Source organism: Clarias gariepinus, chromosome 7 (assembly GCF_024256425.1).
Source record: "Clarias gariepinus isolate MV-2021 ecotype Netherlands chromosome 7, CGAR_prim_01v2, whole genome shotgun sequence".
Lineage (NCBI taxonomy): Eukaryota > Metazoa > Chordata > Actinopteri > Siluriformes > Clariidae > Clarias > Clarias gariepinus.
This window is the reverse complement of record NC_071106.1, coordinates 35,540,099-35,559,950: the sequence shown is the minus strand read 5'-3', so window position 1 is coordinate 35,559,950 and position 19,852 is coordinate 35,540,099. Positions and strand designations below refer to the sequence as shown.

General features: G+C 38.7%; 1 protein-coding gene across 1 annotated transcript in view; it reads left to right on the top strand.

Moving 5' to 3' along the window:
- LOC128527421 (ryanodine receptor 1-like) overlaps positions 1-19,852 on the top strand; it is a 92,247-nt gene that overhangs the window by 25,956 nt on the left and 46,439 nt on the right. The window contains exons 14-56 of the mRNA XM_053499754.1: positions 70-205; positions 1,021-1,116; positions 1,213-1,331; positions 1,566-1,699; positions 2,802-3,043; positions 3,170-3,362; positions 3,469-3,685; positions 3,838-3,942; positions 4,023-4,126; positions 4,231-4,314; positions 4,530-4,689; positions 4,968-5,115; positions 5,361-5,566; positions 7,007-7,181; positions 7,278-7,486; positions 7,655-8,007; positions 8,280-8,409; positions 9,230-9,390; positions 9,664-9,826; positions 10,003-10,089; positions 10,464-10,690; positions 12,024-12,468; positions 12,560-12,758; positions 12,897-13,129; positions 13,339-13,539; positions 13,662-13,773; positions 14,035-14,181; positions 14,570-14,843; positions 14,957-15,074; positions 15,155-15,287; positions 15,377-15,471; positions 15,564-15,699; positions 16,591-16,774; positions 16,883-16,994; positions 17,126-17,246; positions 17,409-17,578; positions 18,201-18,421; positions 18,566-18,656; positions 18,747-18,887; positions 18,987-19,147; positions 19,267-19,345; positions 19,438-19,527; positions 19,642-19,779. Of these exons, the coding sequence (XP_053355729.1) occupies positions 70-205; positions 1,021-1,116; positions 1,213-1,331; positions 1,566-1,699; positions 2,802-3,043; positions 3,170-3,362; positions 3,469-3,685; positions 3,838-3,942; positions 4,023-4,126; positions 4,231-4,314; positions 4,530-4,689; positions 4,968-5,115; positions 5,361-5,566; positions 7,007-7,181; positions 7,278-7,486; positions 7,655-8,007; positions 8,280-8,409; positions 9,230-9,390; positions 9,664-9,826; positions 10,003-10,089; positions 10,464-10,690; positions 12,024-12,468; positions 12,560-12,758; positions 12,897-13,129; positions 13,339-13,539; positions 13,662-13,773; positions 14,035-14,181; positions 14,570-14,843; positions 14,957-15,074; positions 15,155-15,287; positions 15,377-15,471; positions 15,564-15,699; positions 16,591-16,774; positions 16,883-16,994; positions 17,126-17,246; positions 17,409-17,578; positions 18,201-18,421; positions 18,566-18,656; positions 18,747-18,887; positions 18,987-19,147; positions 19,267-19,345; positions 19,438-19,527; positions 19,642-19,779 (7,050 nt within the window). The remainder of the gene's footprint in view (positions 1-69; positions 206-1,020; positions 1,117-1,212; positions 1,332-1,565; positions 1,700-2,801; positions 3,044-3,169; positions 3,363-3,468; positions 3,686-3,837; positions 3,943-4,022; positions 4,127-4,230; positions 4,315-4,529; positions 4,690-4,967; positions 5,116-5,360; positions 5,567-7,006; positions 7,182-7,277; positions 7,487-7,654; positions 8,008-8,279; positions 8,410-9,229; positions 9,391-9,663; positions 9,827-10,002; positions 10,090-10,463; positions 10,691-12,023; positions 12,469-12,559; positions 12,759-12,896; positions 13,130-13,338; positions 13,540-13,661; positions 13,774-14,034; positions 14,182-14,569; positions 14,844-14,956; positions 15,075-15,154; positions 15,288-15,376; positions 15,472-15,563; positions 15,700-16,590; positions 16,775-16,882; positions 16,995-17,125; positions 17,247-17,408; positions 17,579-18,200; positions 18,422-18,565; positions 18,657-18,746; positions 18,888-18,986; positions 19,148-19,266; positions 19,346-19,437; positions 19,528-19,641; positions 19,780-19,852) is intronic.

Sequence of the window (19,852 nt, the reverse complement as noted above, 5' to 3'; positions counted from 1 at the left end):
GATTTGCTCATAGTCTGACCAATCAAAGATTGAATTGAATGTTTCTAATCAATGCTGCTTGTGCTTCAGGGAATGATTACCATTGTGTTGGAGTGTGTGGATCGGCTTAACGTGTACAATACTGCTGCTCACTTCTCCGAGTTCGCTGGTGAAGAGGCAGCCGAGTCCTGGAAGGAAATTGTCAACCTGCTCTATGAATTGCTGGGTGAGCAGCTGGGTTGCTGTTAGGTGCTATCACAGAAATTATGGAGTTTTGTAGACTATACAAAGTTCAAAATGACCCATTGGATAAATTTCGCTTTTACACTTAATTTTTACATTTAAATTTATACCCAAATAAAAATATTGTATACCGCAGTGCTGCTAAATTCTTGGACAGGTTGTTGATCCTTTTTCATTACAGCAGTCCTGCATTTTATAGGAGAGATACGTAGATTGATATTTAAGAGTTTTAGAAGGAGCCTCCGGTGTACAAGCTTCAAAACAGTCAGAGGTTAAGATGTAACTTTAAGGTTGCAGAAACAGGAAAGAGGGCTTCACAGATGACATTCTGTATTTTTTTCTTATAAACTTGACATGAGAGAAAATGCCTGTAAGGAGGCTCAAAGCTTACTGCAGTCCTTTCCATGACTGTTCAACGAGTGAAACACCTGATCGCCACACAATCAATCACCAACACCACTTGCACATTGAACTTAGCTGTGAGTTATTGCCACTGTACAGTCCTGACCTTACCTTAAGAAATTTCCACATATTTAGGCCAATTTAAGAGTGTTCTAGGGAGGCCAGGGTTTTAGATATAAAGCAGGCAGTCTGATCGTGGCCCCTGCATACTGGGAAAACTTTCTACCTTGATGGTATCCAAGCACTAGTGAAATGCTGGGACAAGTGCAGTAGTGTAACAGGGGATAATGTAGAGAAATAATGGTAGTTTTTACTCTATATTATTTTTTACACCAATAATATAATTGCCATGATAATGAATTCATTTAACATGTTTTTTTTTTATCAATTATGCAGCATCACTTATCAGAGGGAATCGTGCTAACTGTGCTTTGTTCTGCGATAATCTGGATTGGTTGGTCAGTAAACTGGACCGTTTGGAGGCCTCCTCAGGTACACAGCTCTCTGCTTTCACATACCTTAAGAATGACATCATATAACCTGGTGCTTAATTTCTCCAGTTTTACCATTGTTACTTCCTCTCCGCAGGCATTCTGGAGGTGTTGTACTGCATTTTGATTGAAAGCCCTGAAGTCCTGAACATCATCCAGGAGAACCACATCAAGTCTATCATCTCTCTTTTGGACAAGCACGGGCGCAACCACAAGGTCTGCTAGACATGAATTGCTTGAACATGCATACTATCATTACTGAGTCTGCATCCAACTATTTACATGACTTATTTGGTATAGTTAGAAGGATTATGGATTGTTGGTGGGTGAGGGTTTCCATTATCCATTTGCTTTTATTAAAAAAAATTTTTTTTAAAGACACCAGCTTCTTCAGAATGTAGTTCACAGATGTACTAATGTCATCTTTTTTATAAAAAAAAAACTTATTAGGTATTGGATGTGCTGCGCTCTCTGTGTGTATGCAATGGCGTGGCTGTGAGATCAAACCAGAACCTCATCACGGAAAATTTGCTACCACGTCGTGAGCTTCTGCTCCAGACCAACATCGTGAATTATGTTACTAGGTAAACTGGAATAAAAATTTCATAATTTAAACCAGTGCCACAGTTAATCAGAGTGAATATTCCAAACCAAACAAACTAACAGAAATAGAGGTTAATTGTATGCAAACAGCTCCATTTATTTTGAAACATGGTATTAGTGCTAAAAAGAGTCACACCTGGGTGAAAAAGTAAATTTTCAGATAGGATCATATAACACCATTTTTCATAATATTTAATGCTTCTTATTTTCTGATCGATGCTTTGTTTTTGTAAATGCACACACGTTTATCAGATTTAAAAAAAACACAATTTGATAAAAAAAAATATTTCATATCCTTTGTAGTGTCCATAACTTTTTTTTTTATCAATTTTTTAAATTTTTTTTACTGATCTTTATTATCATTCAGATGAAACTTGACCAATATAGATTTCGCATGAAATAGTGTTTTATTCTAAAATGAAAATTGTTAAGATACTGTGAAATTGACAAGCTTACAGACACTACAGATATTTGCTTTTTAAGCTTTTCCAAAATAGGGAATACTTTAATTCAAGCAACAGTTTTTATAGATCATATGTTTCTATAAGCTTACATCAACTTTAGTATGAATACTTATAAAGAAATATGAATAATTAGCATTTTAAATTAATATTGTTGAATAAATATTGGTCACTTTCATGTTGCATAAACTTCAGAAGTAGCTTCATTGGCACACACATGTTCTGTATTATATGTACTGTGTAACATAAACAAATGAAATCAACATTAATACTGTGTTTTGGCCAATAAAACAGTACCTAGTTTTTTTTTATTTATTTTTTTTTATCAAATTGCATATTAGTCATGTTATTGCCCTTAAAAATAAAAGCAACTTAATTTATCATTCATTCATTTTCTGATTTTAAGCGCTTTATCACTTTGGCTGTTAACTGTAACTTAGCCTTCAATACACGTGCATGTTTCATCTGCAGTTTGTTTATTTGATCTGCTGAATTAATCATGTAAACATTTATTTCAGACATATTTTACATCCACATCAAGTTGTGTTTTGTGCCCTGCATCTACACATACTCATGTCAATTAGTCTGTTTGCTAATAAAAAACGCTCCTTTTTCCCCTCAGTGTAAGACCCAATATCTTCCTAGGCACATGTGAGGGTTCAACACAGTATAAGAAGTGGTACTACGAGATGATTGTAGACTATGTGGAGCCTTTTGTGACGGCCCAGCCTAGTCATCTGCGTGTTGGCTGGGCGCTAACAGAAGGATACAGTCCCTATCCAGGGGGAGGAGAGGGTTGGGGGGGCAATGGAGTTGGCGATGACCTTTACTCCTATGGATTTGATGGACATCACCTTTGGTCAGGTGAGAGTGCATGGCTCAAATAGTCAAAAGAGTGTGGATGCCTAAAGGTTCTTTTTCCATCACAGTTTCATTTGATGACTAGGTTCCTAGGGAATTCTCAGACAGTTTTGACATTGTTGTTTTTAGGTCATGTGGCTCGTCATGTTGCATCACCCAACCAGCATATCCTGGCAGCTGATGACGTTGTAAGCTGCTGTCTGGATTTGAGCGTACCCAGTATCTCTTTCCGTATCAATGGGCATCCTGTTCAGGGCATGTTTGAAAATTTCAATTTGGATGGCCTCTTCTTTCCCGTTATCAGCTGCTCAGCTGGGGTCAAGTGAGAATTCTTAATATGGTGATAAATTGTAAATGTTGTATCATTTTTCATTGAGATGTTCACACTTAAGTATGTGCATGTTGTAATTTTTCATTGACTTTCATAGAGCGCGATTTCTATTGGGTGGACGTCACGGTGACTTTAAGTTCTTACCTCCACCTGGCTATGCCCCATGTTACGAGGCTCTCCTGCCCAGAGAGAGGATGCGCATCGAGCCTGTCAAAGAGTACAAGCATGACTTTAATGGAGTCAGAAACCTCCTGGGCCCCACACAGTCCCTCACACACACTTCTTTCACACCTTGTCCTGTGGACACTGCTCAGGTGCTTTACCCAAACATTCCAGCTCTGATTCTCTGTCTCAAGTATTTATTGTGCTACATATTTGTCAGAATTATGTTTTTATTAAAATAAATAAATAAATAAATAAATAAATAAACCTCACGAAGTCTTTCTCCATCTGTGTTTGAGTATAGATTGTGTTGCCCCCTCACTTGGAGCGCATCAGAGAAAAACTGGCTGAAAACATCCATGAGCTGTGGGCTGTCACTCGAATAGAGCAGGGTTGGACTTATGGTCCAGTAAGTATGTTTCTTTCTTGCCTTCACACACTACACTAATGCGAAAGATGTACACTTAATATGTCGACTCTTTTTCTCAGTTCCGTGATGATAATAAGAAACTGCACCCATGCTTGGTGGACTTCCAGAGCTTGCCCGAACCTGAGAGAAACTACAACTTGCAGATGTCTGGAGAAACTCTGAAGTGAATAATGATGTTCTTCTACCCAAATAATCTTATTTATTTATTGACTGTATTTTTTTTTTTTCACTGACTGTAACCATATTTGTTGCTCACAAATTGTTTAGGACACTTCTGGCTCTAGGGTGCCACGTGGGTATGGGAGATGAGAAAGCCGAAGAAAATCTGAAAAAGATCAAGCTGCCCAAAACGTATGTTGCAAAAAAGAAAGCTGACAAATTTTTCGATGTGCAACCAAACCATAAACGTTCTACTGCTGTTAAAAGGGTGCACTTAATTATTTATGACACCGCCTGAGAGTAACTTATCTAAGATTTTTGATCTATTCATGCGGACTTGTGAACATGATCTTTGCAGGAAGATAGCTTAGGTTATGGTCCTTTTGTTGCCTTTTTCTCTGTCTCAGCTATGTGATGAGCAGTGGGTACAAGCCAGCTCCTCTGGATCTCAGCCATGTGAAACTGACCCCCAACCAGAACCAGCTTGTGGAGAAGCTGGCGGAGAATGGGCACAATGTGTGGGCACGAGACCGTGTGAGGCAGGGTTGGACCTACAGCATTGTGCAGGTAATAATCAGGGATTTGGCATTGGCAGTAATAATAATAATAATAATAATAGCTCATACTGGCCAGAGCTTTTATTTCATTATGAAATATCATACAGAGAATGGTGCATTTAAAGTACTGGAGGTCTGCTGTTGTGTCTAATGCACCATGTACTGTAGGTCTGTGGTGGGGCTTATTATAATGGTTTAATTTAGCTTATTATTGCTAAATTCATTTAAAGTGAGAAATCATCTTTAATCATGGTCTGGTCCTTAGTAATGCCTTGATGTTATCAATAGGATATTATGAATAAACGTAACCCTCGTCTGGTACCGTACGTCTTGCTGGATGAGAGAACCAAGAAAACCAACAGAGACAGTGTGAACAATGCCGTACGCACCCTTATTGGCTATGGATACAACATCGAGCCACCCGACCAGGAGAGCAGTAAGTAATGATCATTTAATTCCTTTTTTGTTGTAAAAGTGCATGCGAAAAGTCACAATGTTAGATGAATTGCATTATACAATAAAAAAGACATTTCAAAAAAATGAAAGAATGCTAAAAAGATGAAGTCTTTGTTTCCAATGTTTTTTAGTTATATAAGGATGAACAAAGCTATATTCTATCAGCTGTAAATAGTCTGTAGTCAGTAATACAGTATACAAACCTGTTCTCCTGTTATTGTCCAGGTGGTCACTCATTGGAGAGTGGGCGAGGGGACAAGGTTCGAATCTTCAGAGCAGAGAAGCAGTATGCAGTAACTTCAGGAAAATGGTACTTTGAGTTTGAAGCAGTGACCACAGGAGAGATGAGGGTAGGCTGGGCTCGACCTAACGTGCGTGCAGGCACTGAGCTTGGAGCTGATGAACTGGCTTATGTCTTCAATGGAAACAGGGTATGAATGGCATTTAAATGTTCTTCATGGGGTTTTGTGTCTGATATAGAGTAATGCCTCCATGACTGTTTCCTGATAGTCTTTCTCTTCCCTCCACATGGATAACATGTAAGAATAACAAATAAGTTTCTGATGATCTCTTGTATAGTAGTTTTCAGTTATTTTCTGAGTTATATGCATTTGGTTACAATAATAAAATAAAATTACCTACTTACAATGGGTATAGAAACAAATCACCCTCTTTAAAAGAATCACATTTTGTTGCTTTGCGGCCTGGAATGAAGACACACAGTTTTAGTTTTATCTAGCTGTATTTACTTTTTTAACAAACCAAGTAAAAGATATAACACCAACATATTAGAAATATTTTTTGAAAAAACCAAAAAAACAAGTTGGCACAAGTCGGGGTATGGAAAAAATATCAGGCTCTATCACTACCTAGATGCATGTTCACGTCTATTATTAGGAAGTGGAAATTATTTGAGAAAACACAGAACCTCCATGGATAAAAACATCACTTTAAACTGCATGAAACAGCCAGGAGCCTACCAAGGGACCTACAGCAACACTGAAGCAGTTGCACGAAAATAATGAAAACAATATCACAGGTTCTCCACAAATTCAGCTTGTATTTAAGGGGTGCATAAAAAAGCCAATCCCCTAGAAAGGCCACACTCAGTCACAACTGGGCTTTGCAAATATGCAGCTGGTCAGTTGAGACTGAAATTTAATTATTTGGCCACAACACCAAATGATACTGTATGTCTGGCGGAAATCCAATACATCTCACCATCCAAATAGGTTAAGCATAGAGGTGGTAAGATCCTGTTATGGGGGTGTTTCTTTTCAGCAGGGACTGGAGCACATGTCCGAATAAAGGAAAGGTCATGGGAAAAAATACTGTCCAATTCTTGAGGAAAATCTACTGCCCACTGTCAGAAGGTTTGCCATTGGAAGCAGGTTTACCTTCCAGCATGGCAAGTAACAAAGGCATTCAGCAAAACTGACCATATACTGTAGTGGTTGAAGGAGAGAAGGCTGAATGTCCATGGGGGGCCTAGTCAGAGCCCAGCCTTTTTTTCTATTTTTTACATGATGGTCCTAAAGCTTTCACTTCATTGTTTAAAAAAGGCACTGAGTAAATACAGCTGGATAAAATAAAAACTGTCTATAAGAGGGTTGATGCTTTTCTATACCCACTGTAAATACAGTACTGCTTTATTTTTTTTACGTATAGTGGTATTTTCTTTGGATTGCTTGAATGATGTGCATAGGAATCACTTAGTATATAGGACGTGACTAAACCACTGTCTTTTGATAGTTTAAACTGTGCAGTTATTGTAATTTCAACACTGACATAGGATACATCAGAGAAGTCTTGTACTGAAAAGGAATGCATTATTTGTGTATTGAAAGTATGTATTGTTCTTTCTTTTCTAGGCTCAACGCTGGCACATTGGAAATGAGCCCTTCGGGCGGCAGTGGCAGTCGGGAGACGTGGTGGGATGCATGATTGACCTGGTGGAGATGAACATCATGTTCACTCTGAATGGAGAGATGCTGATCAGTGACTCAGGCTCAGAGATGGCCTTCAAAGACATCGAGATTGGAGATGGTAAGTAGGAAAACCCCTGCTGCACAAAGGGAATTTGTTTGAATGTTTGACTTTTGTCCAGTTTCATCTTTTCCTCACTTGTTCCTTGTCTGTTAGGTTTCATCCCTGTCTGTGCACTGGGACTTTCTCAAGTTGGCCGTATTAACTTGGGCCAGAATGTTAGCAGCCTGCGCTATTTTGCCATTTGTGGATTGCAGGAGGGATTTGAACCTTTTGCCATTAACATGAAGAGAGACATTACCATGTGGTTCAGCAAGAGTTTGCCCCAGTTTCTCCCAGTGCCCAGTAACCACAATCATATTGAGGTCAGGTGTTTTATTTACAATAGAATGTTAAGAAAAGAATGAAAGAAATTAGAACACTTGTAAATGTATAATTTATATCATATTCTATTACATTGGGTTACAAGTGTGTTTTTTATTTATTATGATGATTTTTTTTTATTATTATAATTATATTTTGTTATTGTACAGTTGTCTCGTGTGGATGGCACAGTGGATAGCGCCCCCTGTCTGAAGCTCACCCACAAGACGTTTGGGTCCCAGAATGCCAACACAGACATGATATTTCTGAGGCTAAGCATACCAATTGAGTTTCATGAGACTTTTAAAGTGCAGGCAGGTACCACACCCCTAACTCGAGCACTAACCATCCCAGAGGATGAAGTGTTGGAGGTGGATCCTGACTCTGAGTATGAAGTGCTGAAAAAGTCAGCCAGCAAGAAGGAGCAGGAGGACAAAGAAAAGGAACCGTCCGTGCCCAGAGACATACCTGGTGTCAAGGAGAATGACAAGGACACTGCTTCTGAGAAAGGCAAAAAGAAAGGGTGAGGATAGACTAGTGATTCAGAATGCCCTTGTGCCCTACAACATTAAGCAACTCAGTTTGTGGCTTATAGTAATTTGTAATTTGTGTAAATAGAGTGAAAGTTTAAAAGTATAGCGTGATTATAAATTGCAGTCTTGAACTAATGATCCATCATGCTGAACTAGATACAAACCTTTTTTTGTAATGTATTCCCATTGTGTATGTAACCGTAGGTTTTTTTTATGGAACAAATTTGGGCTCATTGCTGATTGCTTTCCCTTTTCTTTTCAGTTTCCTGTTTAAAGCTAAGAAAGCTGCCATGATTACTCCTCCCCCTCCTCCCCCTGTTTTGCCACGCTTGGTACAGGACGTGGTGCCGGATGATCGTGATGACCCTGACATCATTCTCAGTACCACTACAGTGAGCCTTTCAAACAATTATATTCTATTCAAGTTATATACAGTGTATATATATATATATAGGAAGGGTTTAGTCTGTACATTGGTCAGAACTCGGATGTCTCAGAAAGACAGGCAGACATGTACATGGGCTCCAACCTGAAATAATACTATGACTGTTTACATTAAAGCTGGTCAGTTTATTTTTTGGTTTTAACCATTTAACTTTTTCTACAAACATACAAATAGGTGGCATTTTAGTCGAAACAGGACTTGATGAAATTTCTGGTGAATGGAGTAAAACTGAAGACTCCAAGCAGAGTATAGTGATGTGCTTAGCCGCAGTAAAACACTTCAATAGTGCAAACATTTTAAAGAACTTTGTATGTCCTTGAATGATGATCCTGGCTGAGGTGGCTCAGAGCCCGTTTCAGTTATTCCCATGATCATTCAGTTAGTGGAATAATTGCTCCTTGAAAATCATTGGATCATCCGTCTGCAGGACCTGTACGCACAATCACTTCTGACCTTGCTCCATGCCATTTTCACATGTTTGGCAGTTAAAGGAGTTCTTGGGAGTCCAGCATTTCAGCTGAGAAGCAGGCAATCTGAACACGGCTCTTTACTACTGCAAAACTTTTTACCTTAATAGAATTGAGCAGGAGAATTACATGGGGAAATAATGGGAGTTTTTACTCTCAAACTGTGTTTTGTTATTCTGCACAATCAAATTTCATGGTTTGGTTTTAGACCCCTTTTAATCAGTAAGACAGCTTTTATATAAAATCTTTTTTTTTAATTTACAGTATTTATCTTTTTTTTTTTTTTTGCTTCTTCTCTAGTATTATTACTCAGTGCGGATCTTTGCTGGCCAAGAGCCTGGTGGTGTTTGGGTTGGCTGGGTCACCCCTGACTACCATCAGTATGATCCTAGCTTCGACCTCTTCAAAGTTCGCACTGTAACAGTGACTGTAGGTGATGACAAGGGCAACATTCATGACAGGTGAGGATTGACAGCAGATGTTTTGTGTTTCTAACAGGGGCAGATTTACCAGGTATCATAAATCACCAAAGGAAAATAATTCCTACATGTCAATCTTTTGTAGTTTTGAACATCATTTAAAAATCAAGCCTTGAAGAGCATTAAGTCCTTTATTTTTAAAATATAGTCATTTTGCAAAAAGTGAGAGCTTAAATGCCATTGTGAAACATTGTGGCAGCTAAAAATGGTTGTGTTATTTGCTGTTATTAAATATATGCATTACTATAACATCAGCATAAAACGAAGCAACTGCTACATGGTGTGGGGAGGCGACTTAATCAGCGGTTCACAGCAACGCTTCAGCCAGGAGGATCTTGTTGTTGGTTGCTTGGTTGACTTGGCCACTGGTCTTATGACTTTCACAGCCAATGGGAAGGAAATCAATACCTTTTACCAGGTGAGATTTATATTTCTTTTGAAAGCTTTGAGTGCAAGACTTTAAAAACGTGTATAGCCTTTGCATTCATGTGGATCAAAGTCCAAATAAATGTTTCTACTTCTTGTTCGCACCATGTTCGGCGACTAAGTGTTGTGTTGTTGCATAATGACATATAATGTATGTTTTTCTCTAAGGTGGAGCCCAACACCAAGCTTTTCCCTGCCGTGTTTGTTCAGCCCTTTAGCCAGAACATGCTGCAGTTTGAGTTGGGAAAGCTAAAGGTTAGAACTCTTCCTCATTTTCTACTGTCTCTCTCCCTCTAGCACTGCTTTTAGTATAATTCGCCCCTGCTATTATGGCTCTTTTCTCTTTATACTCCCATTATATAATGCGCTGTTTATTTAGTGCGAAAAATGATCTTTTTCTGCTCTCCTCTTATTTAACCGGACACTTCTATTCTTTACTTTCCCCTGAACTGATGAACCCGTTGAACACGTAATCATGATTACACAAGTCAGTTTCTGTGGCTTGGTTTTGCTAGCCATTTTAAAATAAGTTGTGTTGTTGACATACCTCATAGATATAACTTACTTTTTTTGCTATTATCTTTAAAGAGAATTATCCTGTCTCTTTTCGTACATCTTCTCCCCACTAGAACATTATGCCTCTCTCAGCGGCCATGTTTCGCAGTGAACGGAAGAACCCTGTGCCTCAGTGTCCTCCTCGTCTTGATGTCGAGATGCTCACGCCAGTTATATGGAGCCGTGTCCCAAACCACTTCTTGAAACCTGAAATGGGTAAAGTGAGTGAGAGGCACGGATGGATGGTAGAATGCACTGAACCTCTCACCATGATGGCATTGCACATTCCCGAGGAGAACAGGTCAGAGAAAGAAAATGCAAATAAGCCTGACACTCTCCTTATTATGCTGATTATGATTTGGATGTTAAACTGGATGTATTTTTTTATAGGCTGGTTGCTTGGAAAATATGTTCCCTCATCGTTTTTTATTAAATAAAATGATATGATATGAATTAAATTTAAGAAAAAAGGAAAAAAAAACTGCGAAAAACAACAAAAAAAGAGTATTTTTTTCTAATTATGTTCTTCTCTTTTATGTAAAGCACTTTGAATTACCATTGTGTATGAAATATGCTATACAAATAAACTTGCCTTGTCTTTTATGTAACCACTTTAACAGCAACCTCATTTCCCCTCTCGTCTGTTCGAATACTCAGCATCACCAGTATACTAATCACTGGCCTGTTTCTCTCTGGTTCATGACCAGTTTTTTTCAAGTTTTTTTTTTATTTTTTATTTTTTTATATATATATACCCGAATAATTTAACAAACCAAATAAAATGATTTCTCTGAAGGTCAGGTACAGGGACTGGCCTGAAAACGAGAAACAAAAACTAACCAAAAAGTAAGATCCTTCAGGAAGCCTCGGAAGACTCCAAATAACTTAATTTAGTTAAAGGAAACAAAATGCAATCACTCACAAAAACACATCAAACATAACTAATCACAAACTGGGTGTTATGTCTCTTAAAGTGAAAAACTGCTTGCTCAATTATACTGAGCAAGTATAAATCAGTTGAGTATCCCTCATTGGATCTTCAGCACAAAACCTTCACAACTGACAACTAACCTTCTAACTAACCTACCCCGACTGGCAGACCTGGAAACTGAGAGTTAGTGAAGATACAGTAGTATTAACTTACCGGCACTTACCAGGTGAGGAGAATAAACCATAGAGGTGGTGAAGATTCCTGAGAAACTTTACTAAGGACACAAAGTGTTGCTTAAAATGAAATAACATTGTCAGATGTGACTGATGTTAAATGTTGGTTTTGGCAGGCAGCTACTTTCCCCTCCTTCCAGTACGGCTGATCATATAACCTACTTTAACCTATCCTGGCCGCCATCAGTTAGTGTGATACATATATATCACATGTAATATTATAGTGAGTGTAATATAATAATATATATCATATATGGAATACCTCTTATCCAATAATATTACTCAGAAGGAACTAGCTGTTGTATACTGTATAATATTTTTTCGTTTCTAATGATAATTTAAATAAATCAATCAATTTAACACATTAAAAGGTGTGAAAGAAGTTTGTTTCATGCTCCTTGGAAGTCATTTTTGTAGTATTGAGATAAAGATTTTATCTTCTGTACAGTATGTTCTTCTTTTCTTTTCAGGTGCATTGATATCCTGGAGTTGTCAGAACGCCAAGACTTGTTGAAATTCCACTACCACACTTTGATGTTGTATTGCGCCGTGTGCGCTTTGGGCAACAACCGCGTGGCCCATGCTCTCTGCAGCCATGTGGATGAATCACAGCTTTTCTATGCCATCGAGAACACATACCTTCCTGGGCCATTGCGTATCGGTTACTACGACCTGCTCATCAGCATCCATCTAGAGTCAGCGAAGCGCAACCGTCTGGGTACCAATCGTGAGTTTATTGTGCCCATGACGAAAGAGACGCTTAGTATCACTCTGTACCCAGATGCTGACACCGCCCATGATCTGCCTGGTGTGGGTCTGACCACCTGCCTCAGGCCTAAACTCCATTTCTCACCTATTAATTTTGTGGGCACAGATCCAGACCTGTACACTCTGAGTCCTATCTTCCCTCTGCAGGTATGGATATAACAGTAACACACTGCAAGTATAAACTAAATAAATATTCAGCATGATATTGTATAATGTGCTATTATATGATTCCCTACAGGAACTAAAGACCAAGTCTCTGAGCATGCTAACTGAGGCTGTAATGGACGGGAGTCAGGCCATGCGTGATCCAGTAGGGGGCAGCGTCGAGTTCCACTTTGTTCCCATTCTTAAACTCATTAGCACACTTCTCATCATGGGTATCTTTAACGATGATGATGTCAAGCACATTCTTAAGATGATTGACCCCAATGTTTTCAGCTCAGCAAAGGAGACAGCTTCCAAGGAGGAAGAAGAGGGGGAAGCACAGGAAGCAGCATCTAAAGAGCAAGGGGAGGAAACCAAAGAGAAAGAGGAGGGAACAGAAGGAGAGACAGAGCTAGTGGATGAAGGAGTAGGAGAAGATGAGGAGGATGAAGAGCTTAAAGCCCTCAAAAAGGAGGAAGGAGAGGAGGGGGATGAGACGGAGAAGGCAGAGGAAGAAAAGCAGGAACGACAAAAAGTGGATGGAGAAAAAGCAGAGGAGGAGAAGGAAGCAGAGGAAGGAGGAGAAGAGGGATCTGGGGAAGAGGAGGAGGCACCAGAGGAAGGTCTGTTGCAAATGAAACTTCCTGAATCAGTCAAACTGCAGGTGAGTTCTATTACTACTACAACAACAACAACTACTACTACTTATAATAATAATAATATTTAAATAATAAAAAAATTAAATATGTAACTTTGATATATTTAACTTGTATAATTTAAGATCCTTTCAGGATTTTTTTTGCCATCACAATTTTTCCGTCAGGAACACCACGTTCTCTTAGCACTTTTCTTTTGCTTCTCTCTCTCTGTCAGATGTGTATCCTGCTGCAATATTTCTGTGACTGTGAGCTGCGGCACCGTGTGGAAGCTGTTGTCGCTTTCTCTGATACATTTGTGCAGTACCTACAAACCAACCAACGTGATCGCTACAATCAGCTCATGAGAGCTTTCACCATGACTGCTGCTGAGACAGCACGAAGGACCCGGGAGTTCCGGTCTCCTCCACAAGAGCAGGTTCACACCCACACTCACATCTCAGAACAAACACCATATTAACCACATAATACCACTTTGTACATGGTAGACGCACAATCACCTGCAATTTGTATGTATTTGAGATATCGTTTTTTTTCCAGGTTATTATGCTGACTCACTTTAAGCACAATCCTGAAGACGAGGAGTGTCCAGTGCCTGATGAAATACGAGAACTTCTCCAGACTTTCCACAGTGACCTTCTGAATCACTGTGGTGAGTGCTAAACAACCTGCCTTTCCTAGAGTGGATGGATAAAAATTTGGACTTTTTTGTAAAAATTCATAGGAGCATCTTAACTGTGTTGTGTTTGTTAAATATCATGCAAAATAGAAGTTGGCTATACATTTTTGGGAACGTTTATACTTTTTGTTCTCCATTGATTTTTATGATTTTTTAAGAAAAACTGATAAACACGGAATCTTTAAAAAAGTAGCAGTAAGCATTATTTTTGAAAAAACTATTTCTTGATTTCAGGTATACACCTTGAGGAAGAGGAGGAAGAGGAGGAGGTGGAAATGTCGCTTAAAGGAAGACTGCTCAAGTTAGTGGAAAGAGTGAAGAGTTTGCGTAAACAGCAGCAAGAAGAAGAAGAACCTGAACCAGATGAGGAGCCTAAACCCAGTGAGTTTATATATATATATATATATATATATATATATATATATATATATATATATATTTTTTTTTTTTTTTTTTTAATATTCAAAATCTTTTAATATAACAAAGTGACGTTAAAGTTCTTGAGGGAAAATATAATCATTAAACTGTATTAATTAATTAATTATTTTTTTATTTATTTTGCTAAATAAAAATTTCTTTCATAAAATAGATATTTACATCCCTGCCAATTGTATATAATTAGATTTGTAATAACTGAGGATACTGAAATTAAACTATTTTCACTATACATGGTGATTTTAAGAAACCGTAAATGTTTGGACACAGTTAATAGGTGATGCAACATAGAAAATACTTATTGATTTCTACTTAATATTTCCTTTTTTTTCAGGCACATTGCAGGAGCTAATTTCTCACACAGTGATCCACTGGGCACAGGAGTCATTTATCCAGAACCCAGAGCTTGTACGAATGATGTTCAGCTTACTTCACCGGCAGTATGACTCTCTGGGCGAGTTGATTCGAGCTCTGCCCAAAGCGTACGCCATCAATGGCGTGTCTGTGCAGGACACCATGGACCTACTAGAGTGCCTGGGCCAGATCCGCTCCCTTCTCATTGTTCAGATGGGTCCTGAGGAGGAGAGGCTTATGATTCAGAGCATCAGGTTAGAACTGCTGAATGATACACTGTTTAAACCATGATGTTTCATGAGTCTTTTTTTATTGGTTTCCTACGGCTTATGTTGGACAATGTCTCTGATTATGTTTTGTCTCTCAGTAATATCATGAACAATAAGGTGTTCTACCAGCATCCTAACTTAATGAGGGCTCTTGGCATGCATGAGACGGTTATGGAGGTCATGGTCAATGTGCTTGGAGGTGGTGGAGATTCAAAGGTGACTCAAAAGAACAATAATATATATTTTTTTATAATAACAGTACAGCTTTGTAAAAACCTACTTATGACTTCTAAAAGGAGATCCGATTCCCCCATATGGTGACGAACTGCTGCCGCTTCCTGTGTTACTTTTGCCGTATCAGTCGTCAGAACCAACGCTCCATGTTTGATCATCTTTCATACCTGCTTCAGAACAGTGGCATCGGCCTCGGTAAGGCTGGCTTTAAAATTTATTATAAACATGTTATATACTGTATATATGATGTGGGCTCCATGTCTGAAACTCGCCTATTTGATCAGGAATGCGTGGATCAACACCTCTGGATGTGGCTGCAGCTTCCTGTATTGACAACAATGAGCTGGCTTTAGCGCTGCAGGAACAAGATCTGGAGATGGTAAGATCATTTTGCATGCAGTAAGGGAATTGCTAAAAACGGGGAAAGAACATACTATAAAAAATTGTCATGCTTTTAAACTTTTCAATTAGGTGGTGACGTATCTGGCTGGATGTGGCCTTCAGATGTGCCCAATGCTGTTGTCTAAGGGCTACCCTGATATCGGGTGGAACCCCTGTGGTGGTGAGCGCTATCTGGACTTCCTTCGATTTGCTGTGTTTGTTAACGGTGAGTGTTTTCACTCTTTCTGATGAATCACATTCAAGATTAGCATTTTTTTTCATAATCTTTTTTAAAAACTTTAAAGCTTAGCTATTTGTTCAGCTTTTCATGGATGCTCACTTCTGATTGGTCAGATGACTAAATTTATCTAATAACAGTTCTGAAAGCAGTTCTGGCTGCAAGGTTTATTTTAATGCACTTGTTATGATATAATATATTCTGTACTAACAGCTTACACAGGGACTTGTTTCAAGGACACTTTACATGAACTGATGAAAAAAGGTTGGTCACAGATGTAGTAAAGCTTTTATTGAGGAAAATATCATTGGCAAAATTTGTGGGATGTATAAGGTCCGAGCACACCTACAACTCATTTCACCGTAATTCGTAAGAAAAAAAAGTATTCAGTTACATAACGAAGGTTATTATAATTTTTTTATTTATATACTGTATGTTTGCATTTGAGGTGGTAATATTGCGCAATACCTCTGTCATCCTATAGAGTAGGTGGTGCAATAAAAACTGTTCACACATTGGCAGAAAGTGCAGTAAGATGTGTGGTATGGCCAAATTTGGTAACAAAAAATGCGAATTGTAACAAAAAAAAAAATTGAATCAGGATATTTATAAAATCTGTTAAATACTAACAGAATCGCAGGATGAATTAAATCAGCACCTACAGTAGGTTTCGTGGTAATATGATATCTTTTAATTAATGCAAAATCAGTGCAAAATTGATTTGTTTTAGTCCTTGGGGTTAGGGTTAGGGTTAGGGTTAGTAACCTATCAGCTAGGTAAGTTTAGCTGATAACAAGTAAACTTTAAATACAAGTTTTAAAAATAGTACAATTACCTTTTTTTTTCTTTCTGAGAATAACGGCGAGTCTTCCCTTGCAGGTGAGAGCGTGGAGGAGAACGCTAATGTGGTGGTGCGTCTGCTAATTCGTCGTCCTGAGTGCTTTGGTCCCGCCCTAAGAGGAGAGGGTGGAGCTGGGCTGCTGGCTGCGATGGAGGATGCCATTAAGATCTCAGAGGATCCAGCCAGAGATGGGCCGACTCCGAAGAAAGACAGACGCTTCATGTAATGATTTTGTTTTTGTTGTTATTAAATTTGTTTGCACAACAACAAAAACTTCATTGCACAATGTCTAATCCTTTTCTCACGGATTATGTACTGTAAATGGTTCAGGTTTAGTGGAGAGGAGCAACAGGAGGAGAATAGGGTGCATCTTGGAAATGCCATCATGTCATTCTACTCGGCACTCATCGACTTGCTGGGTCGCTGTGCCCCTGAGATGCATGTAAGTGAAATAAATGTGAAATAATTCTGCACATTTCTGTGCTCAGGTTTTAGTGAATTCTATTTATAACTGAATAGAATTTGCCCCCTTTAAGGACAGTAGTGTAAATTTTGGTCTTTTCCTTGGTACAGTTAATCCATGCTGGCAAGGGTGAGGCTCTGAGAATCAGAGCTATCTTGAGGTCTTTGGTTCCTATAGAAGATCTGGTGGGAGTCATCAGTCTTCCTGTGCAGATCCCGACTTATGGAAAAGGTATGCTAGCAATGGACGGAATAAGTTTGTTAAATATTTAGTAACCACTTATGAGCCTTCCTTATAGTATGTTATCTTTTTAATTTACTTGTGAACTAATTTTTCTTATTTCTTTTTTTTTTCTTCTTCTTATTTAATGTTTACATTCTTCATGATGGTTAGATGGACAGATTGTTGAACCCAAGATGTCTGCCAGTTTTGTACCGGACCACAAGGCCTCCATGGTGTTATTCCTAGACAGAGTGTATGGCATTGATAACCAAGACTTTCTGCTGCATGTGCTTGAAGTCGGCTTCCTTCCAGACATGAGGGCTGCAGCCTCTCTGGACACGGTACAATTACAGTACATTACACAAAGTATACCAGCTTTGTCATATGAGGTTATTTAAAAAAAAACAATTTCTGGGATTGGACATGTTTTGTCTCTCAACTCTAATCCCAGGTTAGTGCCAAATTTGACCTAATATTACCTAAGGGTAAACATTTGGGGGGTGGGATTCTGCAGAACAAGAATTCTGGAACTGGGATCTTAAGCTACCTGTTTCAGATATAGATCCAATCTACAACCATGTACAAAATTGGCTTAGATCTAAAACAATGTTTGCATTCATACAGTCCTTAAGATACGTGTCCTATTGAGGTAAAATAAAAAAAATCTGTTTTAACCTAAGGATAGATTGATACTGTAGATAGATAGATAGATAGATAGATAGATAGATAGATAGATAGATAGATAGATAGATAGATAGATATTAACAAATACATACTTATAATAACCAAACTTGCTAATACTAACAAATATAGATAATAACAAATAAAGACACCATATGTTTGCATAAAAACAAAGAAAAGAATTCTAAAATAATAAAAATCGTAAAACAGTGATGGTATTTAGGAAAGAATGATACGATCTGAACATATTCCGTTGTTGGTTATTGTTTGTCTGGGATTTAGGTGGCATTCAGTACCACAGAGATGGCGTTGGCACTCAATCGGTATCTGTGTTCAGCCGTGCTGCCACTTCTGACCAAGTGTGCTCCACTGTTTGCGGGCACTGACCACCGTGCCATCATGATTGACTCCATGCTGCACACCGTCTACCGACTCTCCCGTGGCCGTGCTCTCACCAAAGCCCAGCGTGATGTCATAGAGGACTGTCTCATGTCTTTAGTCAAGTGAGATTTTAAAATATTTTGACGTTAGAGCATAAGGGTTAGCCTTTGCCATAGCCGTTCAGGTTTTGTAAACACTTGGCATTTACAGTAACGTTAGCATCACAGCATCTGTTTCAATGTCTTCACTTCCTTGTTTGTTTTCAGGTACCTGCACCCATCAATGCTGCAGCATCTGTTACGGAGACTTGTATTCGATGTGCCAATCCTCAACGAATATGCTAAGATGCCTCTGAAAGTATGCCTTCATTGCTTATTTTTACACTTTTATTCTTTCTTACTCTAAGGATTGTACATTAGGTTTTTTTTTCTTCTTCTTTATTTCTAGCTGCTGACTAATCACTATGAGCGCTGCTGGAAGTACTACTGCCTACCCAATGGCTGGGCAAATTTTGGCACAACGTCAGAGGAAGAGCTGCATCTCTCACGTAAACTTTTCTGGGGAATCTTTGAGTCTCTAGCACACAAGGTAGGATGCATACATACTATAAAGGGTTTTAGAACGGTTTGCAAAAGGCAATTCAGAGATGTGCAGAACCTAAGACAAGCATATGAAATATTTTTGCAGAAATTTTCTGCAGAGCTGTTTAAGATCGCCATGCCGTGCATCTGTGCCATTGCTGGTGCCATCCCTCCTGACTACGTAGATGCCAGTTATTCTGCCACAGAGAAAAAAGCCACTGTTGATGCTGAGGGCAACTTCGATCCTAGACCTGTGGAGACTACCAAGTAGGTATTATGCTGGCAGGGTATCTTGGTTATACAAAAACAAACAGCAGAAAATATTAACAGAAAAGCATTTTAAAATTAAATTGACATGCCTTTAACATCTGCATACGTTTTTACAGCACCATCATCCCAGAAAAACTGGACGCCTTCATCAACAAATTTGCAGAGCATACTCACGATAGGTGGGCCTTTGAAAAGGTTAGTTGCATCAACATTAATTTAAATTAAATATTTAACTTCCTGAAGAAGAAACATTGCATTATAAATCTTTTTGTTTTGTGTGTGTTCAGATCCAGAACAACTGGACCTATGGAGAGACACTGGATGAGATCGGGAAGACACATCCTATGCTCCGGCCTTATAAAACCTTTTCTGAAAAGGTTTGAATATGTTGATGCAGTTGTTCATGAATCAATTTTCATCCAACAACTACTGGGTTTTTGCAGGTTTGTTTTCAATGAATTATCGATTGGTTTGTGTCTCTATGTTATCAGGATAAGGAGATCTACCGCTGGCCCATTAAGGAATCCATTAAAGCCATGCTAGCCTGGGAGTGGACTTTAGAGAAAGCTAGAGATGAGGGGGAGAAGATTGAAAAGGCCACCACCAGGAAGATCTCTCAAACTGCTCAGGTGACTCATAGTTCAAACAAGAGCATAAGTAATCAAACAAGTTTTATAAGAACTAATCATGGTGTATCTGTGC